Consider the following 18,157-nt stretch of genomic DNA (forward strand, 5'->3'; position numbering starts at 1 on the left):
AACCTCTTCACAAGCATCTAAATATCTTCCATCTTCCAGCAGACCAGAAAGTTCTCATCTTCAACCATGGCGACAGGAGGCAAGCGTATCGTATTCACCGGCGGCTCTGGCAAGGCTGGACGCCACGTAATTCCATACCTGTTGAATCAGGGCCACAAAGTGAGTAAATCTCCACCCGAGTAGGAGCCAGTCTAACATGTCTAATACAGATCCTCAACCTCGACCTCGTGGACTTCCCAGATCCAAAGGCCGACGTCGTCACATTGAAATGTGATCTCACACAGAGCGGACAAGTCTTCAACGCACTTACTACCCATTACAGCATGGCGGGCTACGAAGATGGCGCTCCCGAACCACCTCCAGATGTAGTCATCCATTTCGGAGCATACGCAAGGAACATGATCGTGCCCGACAACGAGACATTCAAAGCGAACGTCGTTTCGACCGTGAGGCCTCGCCCCCATCCCAGCAGATCCATTCCCTAACCTTTCCATCTTCGCAGTACAACGTAATCGAAGCCGCCTCAAAGCTCGGCGTGAAAAAAATCATCATCGCCTCCAGCGAAACCACGTATGGCGTCTGCTTCGCCGAAGGCGACACCGACTACCACAGTTTCCCCTTGGAAGAAGACTACGACAACGACCCCATGGACTCCTACGCGCTATCAAAACTCTGCAACGAACGCACAGCACGCACCTTTGCGCGTCGCTACAACTCCGACATCTACGCCCTGCGCATGGGAAACGTCTTCGAACCGCACGAATACAACGAAAATTTCAAGAACTTCGTCGAGAACCCCATGCGCCGGAAACGTAATGCGTGGTCGTACATCGATGCTCGGGATTTGGGACAGATTTGTAATCTCTGTATCGAGAAGGATGGGCTTGGATATCAAGTTTTCAATGCGACGAATACGACCATCACGACGAAAATTCCTACGGAAACGTTTTTGAAGCAGGTTTGTCCGAATGTGCCGATTACGAGGAAGATGGATGAGTGGGAGGCGCCGTTGAGTAATCGGAAGATTCGAGAGGTGCTGGGGTTTGTGGAGGAGCATGATTGGAGGAAGTATGTCAAGGTTTGATGTGAGGACAACGATGTCCTCGTCGTATTTGTAGTTGCTGTGATGTTCGCACATGTCCTCAGTAAATGCTACATTACATCCCTCTGGTCGTCCATAGGCTGGTGGGCTGAAACATCGACTGGCCTCGACCCATAAACACGCGCTCCACTGGCAGAGCTCATGAAGCACATGAGTAAAGCGACCTGAGGACAAGGAAATATATAAAATATACCAAAGCGTCTCTTTCTTGCCGAATATATTCCAACCAAGTTCACCGTAGAGATCAGATTGTGCAATCAAGGCCGAAACTCCAAGCACAGCGACAAGATGGGCTTGAAATACTTTCCCGAAATCGATGATGAGCCACAATGGCAGCGAACGCCAAAAAGAAGCAAGTTCGCGTACCTTTCAGACTGGGACTGGGATGACGAGGAGCCTGTAACCTCCACAAACCCAGGAAGTAGCGGCCAGAAATCAACGCACGCTCGCTCGATCGTGAAATCTGCAATCAGTTTCGCCAAGAAAGGTCTAGAATTCCTGAAGCCAACAACCTCCATGAAAGCCGACGTGGGAAACGACAATGGTGGCATGGCCATGGGCGGGAAGGACGTAGGTGCTCAACAGGACTCATGCAAAAAACGCAGGGCGGCGTCTTTGGATGAAAAGCGTGCGAAGAGGGAGCGCGAGCACCAGTACATGGGTCGGCAGACGATTGTGACGGTGTGGCCGTGAAGGGTGGAGTGATGGTGTGTTGGGAAGTGTGTAGATTATTAGATTGGGATGCGGTGTGAGGAGGTGTTGTGGCGTGTGTCAGGCTGGGAAGTACCGAAGGTGTCATGCAGAAGAGCTGCTGGGTACTGAAGGCAAAGGCAAGAATGGCTCGCGACTCAGTAGCGTCATCTCGTCGAGCAGGTCGTCCATGGCTTTCGCGCGGCTTAGCAGTTGTCCTTACGGTAAATCTTGAAACCTCCAAAGTCCCAGACGCCAGCAGTAATTCCAGTGCTTCATCCTGTATGGAAAAAAAAAATGCAAATCCACCCTGAGCCAGCGTCTGACGATCTAGAGCAGTCCCCTCATGATTCCAACCACGCCAGAGGCACGCGTCGCCGAAGCACAGGAGAAGCGGCAGTCCAGAATCCCAGCATGTCCGAGAGAAATGGTGGTCTCATGTTAGGAGATCCCTGCGCTAGAGATGGAAAAGGTGTACGCCAGAGGAAGGGCGGCCTGAAATATACAAAATTCATTCAAAAGCTATAGAAGAGAGAAACTCTCCAGAGTCTCGTTCACTTCCGTCTCCACCTCTTCCAAAACCTCCACCCCTCACCTTCCTCCCCTCTCCTCCCACTTTTCCGCCGTCGACTCCCCACCCGCCACCAATACAGCGGCACACCGACCGCCAGAAACCCCAGCACAATCAACGCCTGCCAAGGCTTCGCAAACACAGCTCTGCTCAGCAAGAACAAGCTGACACAGCAAAAAATAACGGGCGTCGTAATCCAACATTTATAAGGTCTTTCCAATTCCGGTTCTTTGACTCTCAACACGATCAAGCCGACGACGACCGCGAAGTAGAAGAGGTAAGAAGCTACGCCGTAGAACGTCGTGAGCGTCGTGAAATCTCCGATGATGATGTAGAGGATTGTGAGGATGGCGTTGAGGGTCATGGCGTAGATGGGTGTGTAGAAGAAGCCTTGTTCATCGGCGAGGAAATGGGCGAGTTTTTTGCCTCCTCGACGTGGGAGACGCATGCGTCGTGAGGTGTCGGAGAAGCCGATTGTGGCGAAAAGTTCGGGGATGTAGCCTTCTTTTCCTGCGGAGTAGACGAGGCGGCCTGATGTGAAGGTTGTTGCGTTTAGGGCGCCGAAGCAAGAGCCTGCGACTGCGAGGGCGAGAAGGAGAGAACCGAGGGGCCCGAGGACGGTTGAGCCGAAGGATACTGCGATTGTGTTGCTTTTGTTGATGATGTCTGTTGGGAGGACGAAGATGTAGGCTAGGTTGGCGAGGAGGTAGGATAGTATGACCACGGGTAGGGCTGTGTGAATGACTCTTGGGAGGTCGCGGCTGGCGTGGACCATTTCGCCCGTGACATAGTTGGTGTTGTCCCATCCATCGTAAGCCCAGAGTCCGGCATAGAGTGCGACAGCCCATTCGGAGGACGACAAGGAGGTACCAGAAAACCAAGACGTATTTTTCCACTTCTGCGACAGCTCGTCCTTGTGATACGCCAAACCCGTAGTCGCCACGATCACCCCGGCTACCGTAACAGCTAGGAGTGCTGCAAATTTGAAAAACATGAAGAAATCCGCAGATCTTGTCCCCAGTTTCGTGCTCACACAATTGAGTCCCGTAACAATCAGCAGCCCTGCCAACGCAACGCCTTTATTTATCCAAGCACTCGCCTCCCCCGCCTCAGCGCCAATGATTGCGCGGACAACATACTCCCCAAATATAATCGCGATGATCGCCGCACTCCCAGGTTTGAGTACTACAACCGCACACCACGTAAACAAAAACCCAGCCCACTCCCCGAAAATTTTACTCAAATATATCTGCGCCCCTCCATTCAGCGGTATCGCACCTCCCAGCTCTGCATAACTCGCCGCGCCCGTCCATGCCAGAACACCCGAAATGATCCATACCGACAGCGCAGCAGCAGGACTCCCAGCGTTGAGGTTTACAGAAGCTGGAGAGCTGAAGATCCCACTCCCGATTATAAGACCCACAACCAGTGACAGTCCGTTTAAATATGTCAAACTCTTATTCCTTTCCAGACTCCCACCAGCTTCGGTAGAGAAGTGTGGAGTTGCGGGTGTTCCGAGACTTGTATATGCGCCGACTCCTCCTGCGGTAGCTGATAGAGGGAAGAGTGAGGAATTGAAATCAAAAGCACTGCTGACGGAATAACTTCTCCCATGAAAAGCTCTTCCAGATCCATTCATCGGTGTTGCCGGGTTCGAGAAGCTGAGTTTACGACTACTCGGCGGTCCGCCAGAGCTGCTGTCGAGGGAGTCGCGGCGGTCATGGTTGTTGGAAGAGGATGCGAGGGAGGCGAGTTCGAGGGAGTCGCGTGATGGGCGGAGAGGTTGATGCTGCATCTGTGGCAGAAGGACGATTCGATATGCGCGGATGTCGGGGATCAATGTTGCATACTACGGCGGTTATAGGCATGCGCGTGGACGGTTTGTGATCGTTGAGCGAAGAGCCATCGGTGCAGAAGAAAACAGCGGCCCGCACTGCCCATTGGGAGACGCGAACTGAGAAAAGTAGTGATGGGAGCAGATCATCGCACTCTGTCGGACTTGCCGCATGCCAAGATATCGTCCGCATTTGGTAACAATGACCTGGTCACACTCAACACTCAACCCTCATCCAACAACACCAACGTTGACGAGATGCTCGTGCAATCAGAACTGGAAAGTAATTTGAAACCGCTTTTTGGCTATCCGCTTTCTCTAGACAACCAAATGCATCGGGAAAAACAAATGAAAAGTTTCATGCCATAACCTCCTCAAGTACTTTCTCGTTTCATCACTGAAGTCCGTCGTGCAGGAGCATATGTTGCCTGCGCTGATCTAGTCGTGCTTTTCCATGACAGCATACCTGTATCAGCCACTGCAAAAGACGCCCGCAAATGCTCGACATCCTCCTCTGGGTATCCCAAGCACCTTCCATCTCATCAGCATTCTCATCGGCGCGCTGTTTAGAGCTTGTCGTAGTAGTTCTCGTAGCCTGGAACGTCTGGCTTGATACCCTTGCGCTTTCGCATCTCCTCGACGATCTTTCCTGGGTTGGTGGTCTTGTCGAGTGGTGAACCACCTGGAAGGATCTGCCAGTGGTCAAAAACTGACTGTGGGAAAGCCTGACCGGATGTATTGGATCGGAGATCTGCGTTGAATCCGAAAGACTCGTTGACGGGCAGGTATGCCTTGATGTTGAAGAGTGGAGTACCTGGACGCTGGACCTCCTCGAAAACGTGACCTCTTCGGCGGGTAAGCACACCGTAGATACCACCCATAGCCTGTTCTGGAACCTGGATCTCGACCAAGAAGACGGGCTCGAGAAGACCCGGGTCGGCAAGAAGAGTGGCGGCGTAGAGCACACGACGCGCAGTTGGAATGATCTGCCCACCACCACGGTGAATGGCATCAGTGTGGAGGGTAACATCCATGATGTTGAAGCGCACTGATCGCATTGGCTCCTCAGCAACTGGACCTTCCTTGGTCGCCCACTGGAAACCAGAGACGAAAGAATCCTTGATTTCGTTGAGGTACTGCACGGCCTTGGTCTGGTCGACGAGCAAGTTGGCGCCGTTGGTGTCTGGTCCGAAACACCAGATCTTACGGGCATCAGTCACGTCCCATCCGTGCTCGTCAGCAAGGATACGGGCACGGGCCTTGAAATCGTCGCGTGGTCCAATCTTGCCAGCCTCAATGTCCTTGCTCACTTCCTCAGCAAGAGGACAGGCAGTGACGTAGAGACGGTTGTGCTTGTTGGGTGATTTGGAAAGGGCCTGCATGCTGGACTCAGCACCGACGGTCTCACGGTACTGGACGACTGGGTCGGAAATGCGGAGTGGGACACCAGCGTGGTCCTCCTCGAGATCCTTCAAGCAAATTTCGAGATGGAGCTCACCGGCACCAGCAACGACGTGCTCACCAGACTCGTTGATGAGAGTAAGAACGCAAGGATCCGACTTGGACAGACGCTTGAGACCTTCGACAAGCTTGGGCAAATCGTTGGCGTTCTTGACTTCGACGGATCGCTGCACGACGGGCGAGACGGAGAACTTCATGACCTTGAGGTTGTGCGAGCTCTCCTCGGTGGTGAGGGTACCGGACTTGAGCAAGAACTGGTCAATACCGACCAGACCAAGAATGTTACCGGCTGGCACATCCTCAATTGGCTCGGTGTAGCGACCCATCATGAGAATGGTACGCTGGATAGACTTGACGAACAAGTCCTCCTTCTTGCCTGGAACGTAGTTTGGTCCCTGGATACGGACCTTGAGACCAGAGCGGGCGGTACCAGAGAAGACACGACCGAAAGCGTAGAAACGTCCCTTATCGGAAGTCGGCACCATCTTGGAGACGTACAACATGAGGGGACCCTTTGGATCACAGTCACGGATACCAATGGCAGAGATGTCGTCTGGAGGACCCTCGTACAGAGTCTCCATACGGTACTTCTGGGCAGTAGCTGGAGATGGAAGATGGAGAATCATCATCTCCATGAGGGCATCTGCGGCGGGCAAGAACTTGCGCATGACGACCTTGAGGAGTTGCTTGCCCTCAAGATCCTTCTCGTCACCGACAAGCTTGATCTCGAGCTTCTCGAGGAGCTTTGGAATCTCCTCCTTCTTGAAATTCATGATGGTGTCGAAAATGCGGAAAATTGGGTCCAAACAGAACTGGTTGAAGGCACGCTCAGCGCCCTCTGCAGACTTGGTCCACTTCTTGGTCTTGGCGTTGAAGTACGACTCGCCCTGCGAAAGGATCAGAACATGCGTTCAGCGGCAAGATTGGTGCAGAGAACTTACCCAAAGACGCTGCATCATCTTGGTCTTGTCGACACCAAACTTCTTGGAGTACTTGGCGGCGAACTGGCGGACGGTGAAAGCCCAGCCGTGGAGACCGGAACCGAAGGCGACGGTACCCTTCTCCGGGTAGACCTGGACATCACCAAGAGCCTTGTCGTAGTAGGTGGAGATGACGACGTTGACGGACTCGATGACACGAGAGAAGTTCTGGTACAGATCTTCCTTGGAAAGCTGGAGTTCGAGAAGAGCACGGTCGACCTTGTTGATGATGACGACTGGCTTGATACGCTCACCAAGGGCCTGTCGGAGCACAGTCTCGGTCTGCACGCACACACCTTCAATGGTGTCGACGACGACCAGGGCACCGTCAGTGACACGGAGAGCAGCAGTGACCTCAGACGAGAAGTCAACGTGACCTGGCGAGTCAATCAGGTTGACCAAGAAGTCGTTCTTCTCCGTCTTGACGGGGATATCCTTCAGGTCCTCTGGGTCGATGAGGGTGCCGTAGAGGGAGATGGCGGTCGACTTGATGGTGACACCTCGCTCTTGTTCATCGGCACGAGTGTCTGTAAAGCGCGCAGTACCGGCGTTCTTGGCTGAGATGATACCAGCTCGCTGGACGAGGGAGTCGGTGAGGGTGGACTTTCCGTGATCGACGTGGGCAATGACGGACATGTTACGGATGTTGATTGGGTTGTCCATGAGCTGGCCTGCCAACAGTCAGTGTCCGCCATCTTCCACGGCCGCCCCATGCATCACGCCGACTTACGGAGCTCCTCGACGGTGAACTGCACCATCTTGGCGGTGTTGTGCGGGTGTTGTTTCGAGGGGAAGAAGAGGAGGGTTTGGTATGCGTTGGGATGCCCCGCTTCGAGCGCTCTGTCAACGCGACCTCGAAGTAATTGTCGTGCCTATAGTTGATGTCAGAGGCAGGCAGCGACGAGGCGGACGGTGGATATTTGTACCTGTCAAAGGCTGGTGCTTGGGGTAGAGCGGTGATGGGCAGAGGCAAAGATTGGAAGAAGTGCTTGAAAATCAGCAAGGTGGGAAGGTGGGGTCCCTGCCGGCACTAGTCCCAATGAGGATCCCCGCTATAACGGTGAACGGTGTCATCGATGGCAGCGCCTCCGCCTCGAGCACTTCCATTTTCACATTTTCACGCGTGCAGGCCACAGCCGACTCAGCTTCCGGCCAACCAGACGTTTACGATGCTCGTTTCCATTGTGGCAGTGGCACTACAACCGAGCACAAATGTGAGTCACACCGATCTGAGCCAACACACACCAAAGTGATGGCCGGGCTGGATTTCGAAATTCGAATGTGCGCCCCGCGAAAACATTTCTCCGACTCCGAAACCATATTTTCTGCTGACATTTCTTGTGCGTGCTGTCTATGTGCCGCTCTCATCCTGTACAGGCCTCAATGCACGGTAAAAGACACATTATTCCCCCTCGACTCCGCGAGCATCTTCTTCTCAAGATGCCGCCTCCCTAACCGCTCCCCCCAGAATCTTCCCGTACGCATCCTCGACTTCTTTACACACTTCCAAAAGGGTCACAATGATGATCTGATGCGTGACATTCGGCAAGCGATCTCGGTGCAAGCCGACCCATTCGAGCGGTGGCGTTGCCTCTCCCATGTCTCGCAGTTGCGGCGTTTCGATGACTGCTGGCTCCAGAGCATGATACTCGTATCGACTCTGCGGCAGATTGATCTCAGCCGTAATCTTCTCCTGCGGCTGCGGCTGCGGCTGTGGCGCCGAGTCCCTGTCGCCACTGCTCGAAGGAGGCGAGGGAGAATCGGCAGCAGGTCCCTCAGCTTTGATCTTGACCGCTGATTCTGGGAGAGACTTGTCCAGCCGCGAGGCCAATGCCCGATAACCGGATTCCCACATGCCCTTGATGAAGTTGATGCGCGACAGGTTCCAGCCAACGTCAATCTTGCCATCGAAGAGTGACTTGAAGATGTAGTCCACTTCACATCCTTTCGGTGCCTGCCACGTCTGCATGCTCGCCACCACTTGAGGCACGCGTAAAATGATGCCTCCCTTTGCGTTCAGAGCACTGTTGATGACTTCATCCGCCGTCATCTCCAAAGCCTTGGGCACGGCAGTCATTCGGCGCACAGACGAAAGCGCGACCTGTAGCTGGCCAAGAGTCATGCCCAGTGCACATGTTATCCTTCCGCCTTCGAGGCCAACGGCAAATCGAGCTTGGATGTTGCTGGCCTCGAGCTTGAGCATTTGACTGTCGAAGAATGTGCTTGGGTACACTCCAAAACATATGCCACCCATCGTGACCACCACGTCGGTATGGAGTGAAATCGGGCTCTTCTCCGCTCTTTTCTCTGCCACCGGAGAGTCTGGAATTTGGGGTCCAAATCTCGTCGGCACCACCGTGCTTTCTCGGCGCAAGTGCTTCTCAATCTCCTTGAGGGACTGCATGTATGCAGATTGCTTTTCGTGGATGAGCCGATCGAAAGCTTGGTACAACGCTACAGCTTGCGAAGGACTGCTGGATGTGCAAAACACGTGTGCCTTTCCGCAATCCAATACTGCAACGAGTCGATCGCCCGTTCCATGCTGCTCGCGAACATTGTACATCAGGAAGTCGAAGTTGCCAATGTCGCCGAAAGCAAATGCTTGGTAGTCAAACGCCGCTTTGGCCTTGAGTTCTTTGACTCCGATCGATGCCTGGATGAGCGGAGTCTTGCGCAGTGTCGCCTGGGTCGACTCCTCTGGCCATTTGATGGACGTTCTGACTCCGAGCTTGCCCAAATGAATGAAGCCGCTCATTCTGCCAGTGCTATCGACACCCATCTCGTCCAGCCCTATGCACAGATTCTGTTCCCAATTCGAAGACTTCTGCTGACTTGCCCAAAGATTTATGATTCGGAAAGACGACTTGCCGATACTCTGTCCGAGATCGACGTCGACAGCCAGTTCAGTTATGTTGACAGTGGCGTTCCATGGAAATGCAGCGGCCGCAGCAAAAGTTTGGTATTTCTGAACCACGAACTCATCAGGTCTTTGGACTGTAATGGCTGGTGCAGCTCCTTGTGCAGGGGAAGCAGCGCTCGGCTTGCGAATTTCAGGTGGTAGCCAGATTTCTCTGAACAACAGCAAGTCTTGAAACTGCTTGCCATTGATTGCAATCTTGGTCGGGTTAATATTCAAGATTGCGGAGATTCCAGCGCTCCCGCTCAAATGCTTGTTGTTCATTGCCGATAGCACGATTGAATCCATCTCATAGCTGAACGTTGGTTCGCGAGAGTACATGTGCTTCACCTGCGCGCCAAGCTTCGTCATGACCGCAGACATGGCAAAGAAATGCCCATGTTCGTCCGAGTCAATGGTGTTCATGGTGAGATAGAAGCCCTCCAGTGAGGCCTTTGCATCGACTCGTGCAATGGGCTGACAGCTTAGCCCAAACTCTTGCTTCGCAATGCGGAAGCCTAGGTCCACCTTCGTCTTGCCAAAGATCTTAGCTGGGGTAGTTGCAACGATGTTGTCATCCTCGAAGAACTGCTTGGCTCTCGATTGATCGGGGCTGGGCCTCTGATCTTCCGCGGTGTCCGGTTTAGGTGGTGTCTGAGGCTTTGTCTTCTCGTCCTGGCTTCGCACGACTTCCTTGACGCTATTTGAGATCTCCAGTACCAAAGGCACCACATTCGGCGCCAGCATGTTGGTAGAGGCATCGATCATCAGCTCGCCGTTCAGTCGTGGCTGTACATCATCCCGGTTGTACTCCATCTTGAGCGAGATTCCAGGAGCAGTCAAAGTTGTTTGCATGAGAGCACCATCAGCAGCGAACTGACCGTATCTGCCGTGCTGAGTACCGTGCTGCTGAGATGCTGCAGCGATTGATGCTAGACTATTGCTTCGGGGTCCAGAGCCTTGTATGTATACCTGCGCGCCCGCGAAGTCGGCCTCCACGAGAACCGAGCTCAGCCTCTTGGTATCGAAAGAAGGCGTCCTCGGCGCGCCAGAAGTCGTTGGCATACTCTGCCAAGTTGCAGTGCCGGTCTTGAATTTGTCCCGGGCAAGCTCAATAGACTTCTGCACTGCGGAGACTGGGAACATGAACTTCGACTCAAGACGCAGGTCAAGCGGCTTTCCTGTTGCCTTCAAGGCAAGCTTCACGTTCTTGCCCTTCTCTGACCAGTAGGCCACGCTGAAGCCGACTTCAGGCAGAAGCGCAGAATTCAGCGCGCGATACTGCTTGCTTTCCTTCCTTTTCACGAGCTGCAACTGGATATTCTGAATGTTGAGACGCGCCTCATGCCCACCTCTCGTCTTGAACTCAATACTCTGTATGGAGAACACAAGATCGTCGACCTGTGCACCACGTCGTGCAGCAAAGGAAGAATCCACCAACCATGTAGCTTGAATTTCCGTCAGCTCAATCGTCGTCGTGATCGAAAGCAGGTCTTCCGGCGAGAAAGGCATTTCATCATCGTCAGGCCAGCCTTCATCGCCCTTGATACGCTTGATGACAGTATGTCTGCGCTCATCTCGAAGCTTTCGAAGATACTCGACTTCTTTCGATAGGTCTAGACGCTTGATTCGATCCTCCAGGTGATTGATGACATCTACGACAGTCGATGCTGTTTCTGGGTTTGCATTGATCTCGATTCCATCACTGCGAACCTTCAACTCACGGTGCACAACACCGTTTTCGCCTACGATGTTGTTAAAGTGTAGGCGAATGCTCATGGTAGCGTTGCCACAAGGTCGAATCTTGCCTCGCTCCTTGATGCGTAGTGCGGCGCCGATGTCTTGTATATGGGCTCGGACTTCTGGGATGAGTGGGTTGGCGTCCTTGGATGTCTCCCTGTTTGATGCTGTGGCGTGCAGAGGTCCTGTGCCTAACTCCACTTCGGCCATGGCTCTGTAGCGATGGGCGTCTTTCGCTGTTGGCGTATGTGCAGAAATTCTGATACCGAGTAGTGCAAGCCGAGCATCAAAAAGAATGCGCTGCTCTTTGACAGGCTTCGGCTTCTCAAGTTCATTCTTTGGGAAGACATATTCAACATGGTGTTGAATGTCTTCCACTCCAGCTTTGATTGACTTGAACACGTCTTGAACCTCGGGTTGATTCATAACCCCAATCACTCCTTGCATAGCACCGGCGTCAACCTCCACCCTTTCAATCGTTGTTGCGACCGACACAGAAGTCTCGTCGTTTCCAAGCTCGAGACCAACGTGACCATTGATTGGCGGTACGTCAAGGAGGCCTTGTATGTGCCGCTCCTCTTCAGACGTGTTGACAAACGCATGCTTCTGCTTGCCAACATCGAAATCGATGCTGAAAACCTTGTCCTTGGTCAATCTCGGGGCCACTCTAACGCTGGCAGCAACACCTTCAAGCATGTAGCCCAGATTCTGCAGTAACGAAACTTCGAGGTGAATATTGCCTGCAAGGACAGCCACGTGGAGCTTCGGCGGCACTGATCCGAAAGTGGTTTCCGATGCTTGGGTCGTCTTTGTTTTCTGCTCCCTCACAGCAGGTGATGCTGTTGCTGAAGACGACGGACGCGGCTGCACGATTTCAGCAAGTTTTTGGCACTTGGCAACCTCATCCAGAATGATTAGATCGATGAGATGTAGAATTCCGGGCACCTGTTCGGTGATCCTGATCTGGAGGTCCTCGTACGCCAAGGCGAGTGTTATCGTTGCCGGACCATCAGCTCCAGGCGCTGGCTGCAGGCAATCGATGTAGAGACTTGGTGAGATAAGCAGCGTCTGCCAGATCCGAGTATTGGTGCCGCAGAGTTCAGTGATGGCACGATCAACATTGATGATGGCACTGGCGCACTGACCAAACTGCTCGCTTGCCTGTGTCGTGCCAATGACTGAAACCTTGAGACCTTCAGCCTGCGAGACATGTCGCACATTTATGGTCTGAAGCGTAATACTACCGGTATCGGTGGATAGCACAATATGGACGTCGTGCCTAGCGAGTCCGTCGTCGATAGCTTGCCTCGTAGTCCTCTTTCCACCAGCTTGCAGCTTGGATGAAACCTGCTGGATCTTGTCATTCAAGGAGATGACATCTTCAGCAATCTTGAGCAGCTCCCAGTCAAGATTGAGGGCGAAGATGCCCATGTGGAGCTGTATCAAAGTCTTGGTGCGCATGTTTTCGTCTACGAGCATCAAACCCTCCGGCCTAGTAGGCGGGATGTTTTCCATTCCCAGCGAAGTCTCCTCTATAACGATCTCGCTGCTGGTCTTCTCGCTCTCCAGGGCGATGCGTAAGGACTCTGATCTGAATGTAACAGTCAAAGGCGGTTTATCCGGCGAAGACTCTTGGTTGAGCTCGTCTGGTCGCCAGATCATTTTAAAAGCCATTGTCTGATTCACATATGGCACGTCCCAGTTCCGCCACTGTGTCCAACTTTCAAGTGTCCTTTCAGGAGCACCTGCCGGGAAGGCGAGTCGGTTCTCTCTGCAATGTGCCTCGAGCTCGTCCGCCTTCTCCTTTGGAAGATGCATGAGGATATTGCGGAAGCGGGAAAGTATTTTCCACGAGTCTGTATTTCTGAAATGTCCCGGAAATGCGCGCAGGATATAGAGCATGCGAGCCATGAAAGGTGGATCGCTCACAATCTCGCCATTTTGTGTCAGCACGTATGTCAGCCATTGCAAACGCCGTGTATCGTTGGTGAAAATGTCATCAAACCGTTCCATAATGCCAGTGATAAGTGGAACCAGCTTGAGGGCCAATTCAGTGAGATAAGTGGTCTGGGGGCTGTTAACAGAGACCACGGCCTCCCTCAAGGAGACATGGAATGCATGCGTTGATGTCAACGCTAGCCACACCAGGGCATCGTCGACGTGAAGAGAGACAGCCGGCTTCATCAGCTCTCTGCCATTCCTCTGGCTTAGAGAAAAATCCAGATTTCCAAGAAGCGTATGTAGGGCCAAGTATTGCACAGCGCCATTGTCCCGAGGATGAGTCCTGACCCTGACGGCCAGCTCGAGCAAGCTCATTGTTATGTCGATCTGGTCGGCAATTTCATCCTTGTGTTCCTCCAAGGCCACTACCCGCATATGAGCTGCGGGAAGCGAGGCACTGATCTCCAGGATGTTTGTAGGACCGATACGCTCAGAATTGCGGCTCGATATCGCCCCCATGACGCTCATGTGGAAAGAGTCCATCACCTCCTCCGGGTTGTTCGGTAAGACTCTCTCTATCAATTTCGAGACCGTAACAGCCAGATGCGGCTCTACATAGACTCGTATTCCAGGCACGACTTTGATCAGAACGCTGACGTGCTCGGCATTTTGGTCAGTTCCTGGATCGTGAATGACCTGCGAGATTGTCGACTTGACTGAACTGTCATCTTGATCGACGTGTTTCGGGAACTCTGGGACATTCGTCTCATCGGGTGCTGTCATCTCGAGTGGGAAGTATGGCTCGGAGTATGGGCTTGAGAATGCCATAGTGGATGCCGGAAGCCCCACCTTGGCACGCTCAGCATCGTTCGGAAGTCTGTCATCCCCGCGATGGAACGACTCAACGGAAGATGATCGACTGCTCGCTCCGGCTGAATGAAATGACGTTGATGGTCGGCTCCCAGACATTTCTGTGGACACTCGCAGAAGCTCTGGACGCGGCGCTGCCGTCGACAACGGGCGGCCCTTGCGTATCGATCCCGAGATTGAGGTATTCGAGGATTTGGACCGTCCACTGCTGCTAATACTTCTGGAAGACTTGACAGAATGTGGCCGATTCCTATCGTAGACCAGTGGCTCAGGCATTGGCGGATAGGGCATCGCGGGCGGTTCGTAGAGAAGTTCGTCCTCTGGCTTGATTGGCGCGTCAATGTCTGGCCTTATCAAGAATGGAAACCTGCCAGTCCTTTGATCATGTAGTCTGAAATGAGCCTGCTGCTTTTTGGTCTCGACTTCGAAGTGAAGCTTCCTGCCCACTACATCGATCGACACGCCTGTTTGAAGAAAGGCGTACGTCCGGACCGGTCTCTTCTTGACGAATGGAGAGCGATGTCGAGACGCACTGCGGCCGTTAACGCAGGCAAATGTGATCAAGGGTACGAGTACATTGACCCGCTGGGAGAACAAGCTGCTCGCCCAACCGTTGACATCTACAGCGACGGGATTCAGATCAATGAGGAGAGCATCTCCTCCGACATGCATCCAGAGGCGTACGGTGTCTGTCCGCACTTGGACAAAACTGGCATCCAAGGCGACCGCGGGAGAACTCACGGGCAGAGCGTTCTCAGCATCCTGGATACTGAAAGCAAATGCTCTTCCGGCTAAAGCCAGATCTCTGACGAACTTACTAGACATCTCGCCTGATATTTTGCCAATGTCAATGTCCCACTGACTCACGTAAGCGTCTTCGTTCGGTGGTAGGCCGAAAGCACGATGTCCGTTGAGGTCCACATGTGCTACCCAGAACTGGGTGCTAGATTGCCTATCGACTGGATCGTCATCGTCCTCATCCTTCGTCGCCGAGACACCAGTCAAGAAGCTGATGGGTGAGAGTTGAAGGCCCATGTCCAAATAGTAGCTCACGATCCGGAGGTCAAGATCCGCCCGAGGAAGTTCTGCTCGCACGAACTCCTTGCATGAGTACAGATTTGTCGGGAACATGACGGTTGCCTCCTCTGCTACTATGCACAAGATGACGTCCAGCTCGTTGATTGAAGTGGGCTTTGGAAAGCTAGCAGTCTTGGCATTGGCTTCCTCGAGGTCATCGCTCGCGGCTTGGAATTCCTCGAGCGTCTTGAAATGCATGTAGTCACCGAAGTAATTCTCCTTTATGCTGACGAGTTGGCGCACGTAGAACCCGAAAGCTTTGAGTGACAAGCCAGTACCAACAATATCCATCCGCAAGACATCGACATTGCCGACCTTGGCTTCCTGATTTGCTGTGTATGAGCCGTTCAAGGTGAGTTTCGGTAAGGTAGCCATGGTCCTGTCCTCTACGTACACGCTGAATGTGCTTTTGGGCGGGCTGTATTGTCGCATGCTGAGGTTCTGAGCTAGCACGTCGAAAGTGATCTTATTACTTTTCGGCCGGTAGTTCTCCATTGGAATGCCGAGTACGGCGTGCAGTTTTCCTTCGATGGTCAAGAAGTCATTCCGGTCGAAGTCCGCCGGGTCGTTGATGATATTAGCGTCATTAACATTGAGATACATTACAAAGTTCTTGAAGGTCATTTCAAGCTGGTAGTTGTAGGGCACAAAAGTCCAGAAGTCTGAAGGTGCTCCGGACGACCAATCATTGACAAGATCAATAATAAGGAAAAGATGATCGCGGAGAATGAAAAGCTCCATGTCGTTGATGACAATGTCGAAGGGCCACTTTCGTAGAGTATTCCACTCGATAGGCTGCGATATATCGGCCTGCACGCTTACCGGCCCAGACCGCCAAAGTAAGCCGTGGTTGACACTACTTTGCATCTCTACACCTTTGACATCGAGGTCGAGGTTGTTGCGATATCCGGCTGGTCTGGGAAACATATCCATGATGTAATTGACGACGGAATCTTTCTTGACCGTTATGTCGAGCCAGCCGAAAGGTCGAGCATCAATTGCTGCCTGCGTTTGCTTGCTTTTCCGCTTGTGCTTTCGCCAGTGTCGACTGCCTTTTCCAGCCGTGGCGCCCGAGCTGGCCGCTGGCTGCGCCTTGTCCGCGCGACCTTTCCATTTCGAATCCTTAGATTCTTCTCGAGCTGGAACACGGAGCACGACATCCTCTTCCACGATCACCTTGATTTTGAAGACCGTACAGACCCGAAGTTCACCAGACTTAAGAGGCTTGGCAGGGACTGCGTCGACATAAGGCGCCGGGAAGAAGATCTGCTGGAGATTGATCCGCTGCCGATCGGCCCACGGACCATATTGTACTACTCCCCCGTAGACCCCCAAATCCATGCCATATTCCGGAGGCGCCATGCCATTGATATCATCCTCGTATTTGGACCCGAGGAGTGTGTCACTGTCGAGCGTACCATCCGAGACTGGGCCAGACATGTCCCAGTAGAAACGCATAGTCACCCTGTCACAATCGACCAGATCGGAGACTTTAGCGTATTCAACCGTTTGCCATTCTTCGTGTTCATTGAGCTCACGGTCCTCAAGATACCGAGTCAGCCCGTGCCATTGACTTTGTCCAGCCAATTGCTCCTTTGGCGGCTGATGGCCAACCATGCCCGACTTCATGGAAGCAGTCCGAAGTGATTCCGCGCTACCATGACGGTGAAAGAGGTAGCGTAGCCGATTCCAGATCCCTCGTGTCCTTTGCATAGCCTCCTTGACCGCCTTTTTCTCAGGTTCGGGTGTTGCCAGCTCTCTCTCTCGCAGAAGGCGTTGGCCAGCATCAAGTTGAAATTCTTTAAAGTCCTTGTTAGGTCTCATGGCGACCTTGACCTTCTCAATTGAAAAGCTGAAGATTAGCTTCCACAAATCTAGAGGTCCAGCATGGCCAGCGTCAACAGTTCCCACAGCTCTTTCCGCTTTCGCTGTCAATACGTTGGTTGTATTCTCGTTTCCGAGAGCTGCAGCAGCGCGCTTGCATTCGACCTTGATGGGAAAGATACGCAAGAAAGCAGGTATCTGAGGCTTCTCCGGGGCAGTTGCGCTGGCGACTGTGGTACGTGTGTGGACCTTTTGAGGCATATTGGAGGCCTTCGAATCGGACTGACTTTTGCTCCCTTGGCTGGAGGAGGTCTGTGATTTCCCAAGATTCTCTCCACGATTACCACCCTTGGCTGCCTCTTTTGCCTTCTTCATAGTCGCCTCTACCACAGCGTCATAGAGAGGACTGCGGTTGTAGATAAATGCCTCCACGCCTGTGACTTTGACAGAGATGCGACACGGAAGCTCCTTCCTAGGCTTGCCTCCGCCTTTCTCCTCCTTGCCGATACTCCTGCTGCGCGCGCGTGGCTTCTCATCACTACTGCTCTTCTCGTCTCTCTCGCCGGCAGCTGTACTCGAGGAGCGTTGCTTGTTGCGCGGGCCGATCTCTTCCTCTTGGAACACTTCAGCCTCTTGCACGCGAGGCAGCCAGTATCTCCAGGTGACATGGCCTTCGTAGACATAGACGGTGACATTGTGGGCGTGATAGCGTATGCTTTTGAAGAAGACTCGGCCACCTAGCAGGCTGATCTGGAGCGCGGAGATGTCTATGTAGGCCTTGAATTTGTACCAGGTGTATGCGCGAATGCCATAGGAAACCGCAGTGGCAAACAGGCGATTGAAGTAGAACAGGAAGAAGAGCGAGAGTATGCCGATGACCAAGATCCAGATCAGGAAGACCCAGTTGAATTGGCCCAGGTTGCTGAGCGGCTGCGCTTCCAGGCCGCTCGCCATCCTCGCTGCGTATCGATGCTGGCGCGTAGCTCCCTCATGGCGGTCGCATGGCCAGGTTGTCGGTGGAGGAGTATGGAGCACTATCGCGTGCGTGCGAGTGGGTGTGTGAGTGAGCGTGAGAGGTGAGGTGAAGCTGGAGGGACCCTCTCGCTCTCGCTCTCGCTCTCGCTCTCCGCACATGAACGCCAAGGTTGCCAAGTTCGAGCTTGGGCTTCAT

The 18,157-nt window shown here is 53.2% G+C and overlaps 5 protein-coding genes across 5 annotated transcripts; 2 read left to right on the top strand and 3 right to left on the bottom strand.

The window, feature by feature from the left end:
• Window positions 1-66: 66 nt before the first annotated feature.
• Window positions 67-1,084, top strand: MYCFIDRAFT_77530 (uncharacterized protein; the record flags this gene model as incomplete). Its single annotated transcript, XM_007924601.1, has 3 exons — window positions 67-159; window positions 210-446; window positions 503-1,084. The coding sequence occupies 3 exons, from the start codon at window positions 67-69 to the stop codon at window positions 1,082-1,084; spliced, it is 912 nt and encodes a 303-aa protein (XP_007922792.1).
• Window positions 1,085-1,243: 159 nt separating this feature from the next.
• MYCFIDRAFT_172348 (uncharacterized protein) lies at window positions 1,244-2,320 on the top strand (the record flags this gene model as incomplete). Its single annotated transcript, XM_007925654.1, has 5 exons — window positions 1,244-1,256; window positions 1,344-1,791; window positions 1,830-1,850; window positions 1,878-2,004; window positions 2,039-2,320. 5 exons carry the CDS (start codon window positions 1,244-1,246, stop codon window positions 2,318-2,320), a joined length of 891 nt encoding a protein of 296 aa, XP_007923845.1.
• Window positions 2,290-4,285, bottom strand: MYCFIDRAFT_151665 (uncharacterized protein). The gene has a single exon (XM_007925655.1). It carries the CDS (start codon window positions 4,156-4,158, stop codon window positions 2,347-2,349), a length of 1,812 nt encoding a protein of 603 aa, XP_007923846.1. The 5' UTR covers window positions 4,159-4,285; the 3' UTR covers window positions 2,290-2,346.
• Window positions 4,286-4,475: 190 nt separating this feature from the next.
• MYCFIDRAFT_49545 (uncharacterized protein) lies at window positions 4,476-7,592 on the bottom strand. The gene is made up of 3 exons (XM_007924357.1): window positions 7,369-7,592; window positions 6,600-7,309; window positions 4,476-6,545 (listed from the first exon to the last, which is right to left on the bottom strand). The coding sequence occupies exons 1-3, from the start codon at window positions 7,394-7,396 to the stop codon at window positions 4,764-4,766; spliced, it is 2,520 nt and encodes an 839-aa protein (XP_007922548.1). The 5' UTR covers window positions 7,397-7,592; the 3' UTR covers window positions 4,476-4,763.
• A 502-nt stretch (window positions 7,593-8,094) lies between these two features.
• MYCFIDRAFT_113885 (uncharacterized protein) lies at window positions 8,095-17,886 on the bottom strand (the record flags this gene model as incomplete). Its single annotated transcript, XM_007925656.1, has 3 exons — window positions 8,095-13,476; window positions 13,534-13,926; window positions 14,509-17,886. Coding segments are annotated over 3 exons (9,153 nt in total), but the record flags the coding sequence as incomplete, so codon positions are not given.
• Window positions 17,887-18,157: the final 271 nt, after the last annotated feature.

Source organism: Pseudocercospora fijiensis (genome assembly GCF_000340215.1).
Source record: "Pseudocercospora fijiensis CIRAD86 unplaced genomic scaffold MYCFIscaffold_2, whole genome shotgun sequence".
Classification (NCBI taxonomy): domain Eukaryota; kingdom Fungi; phylum Ascomycota; class Dothideomycetes; order Mycosphaerellales; family Mycosphaerellaceae; genus Pseudocercospora; species Pseudocercospora fijiensis.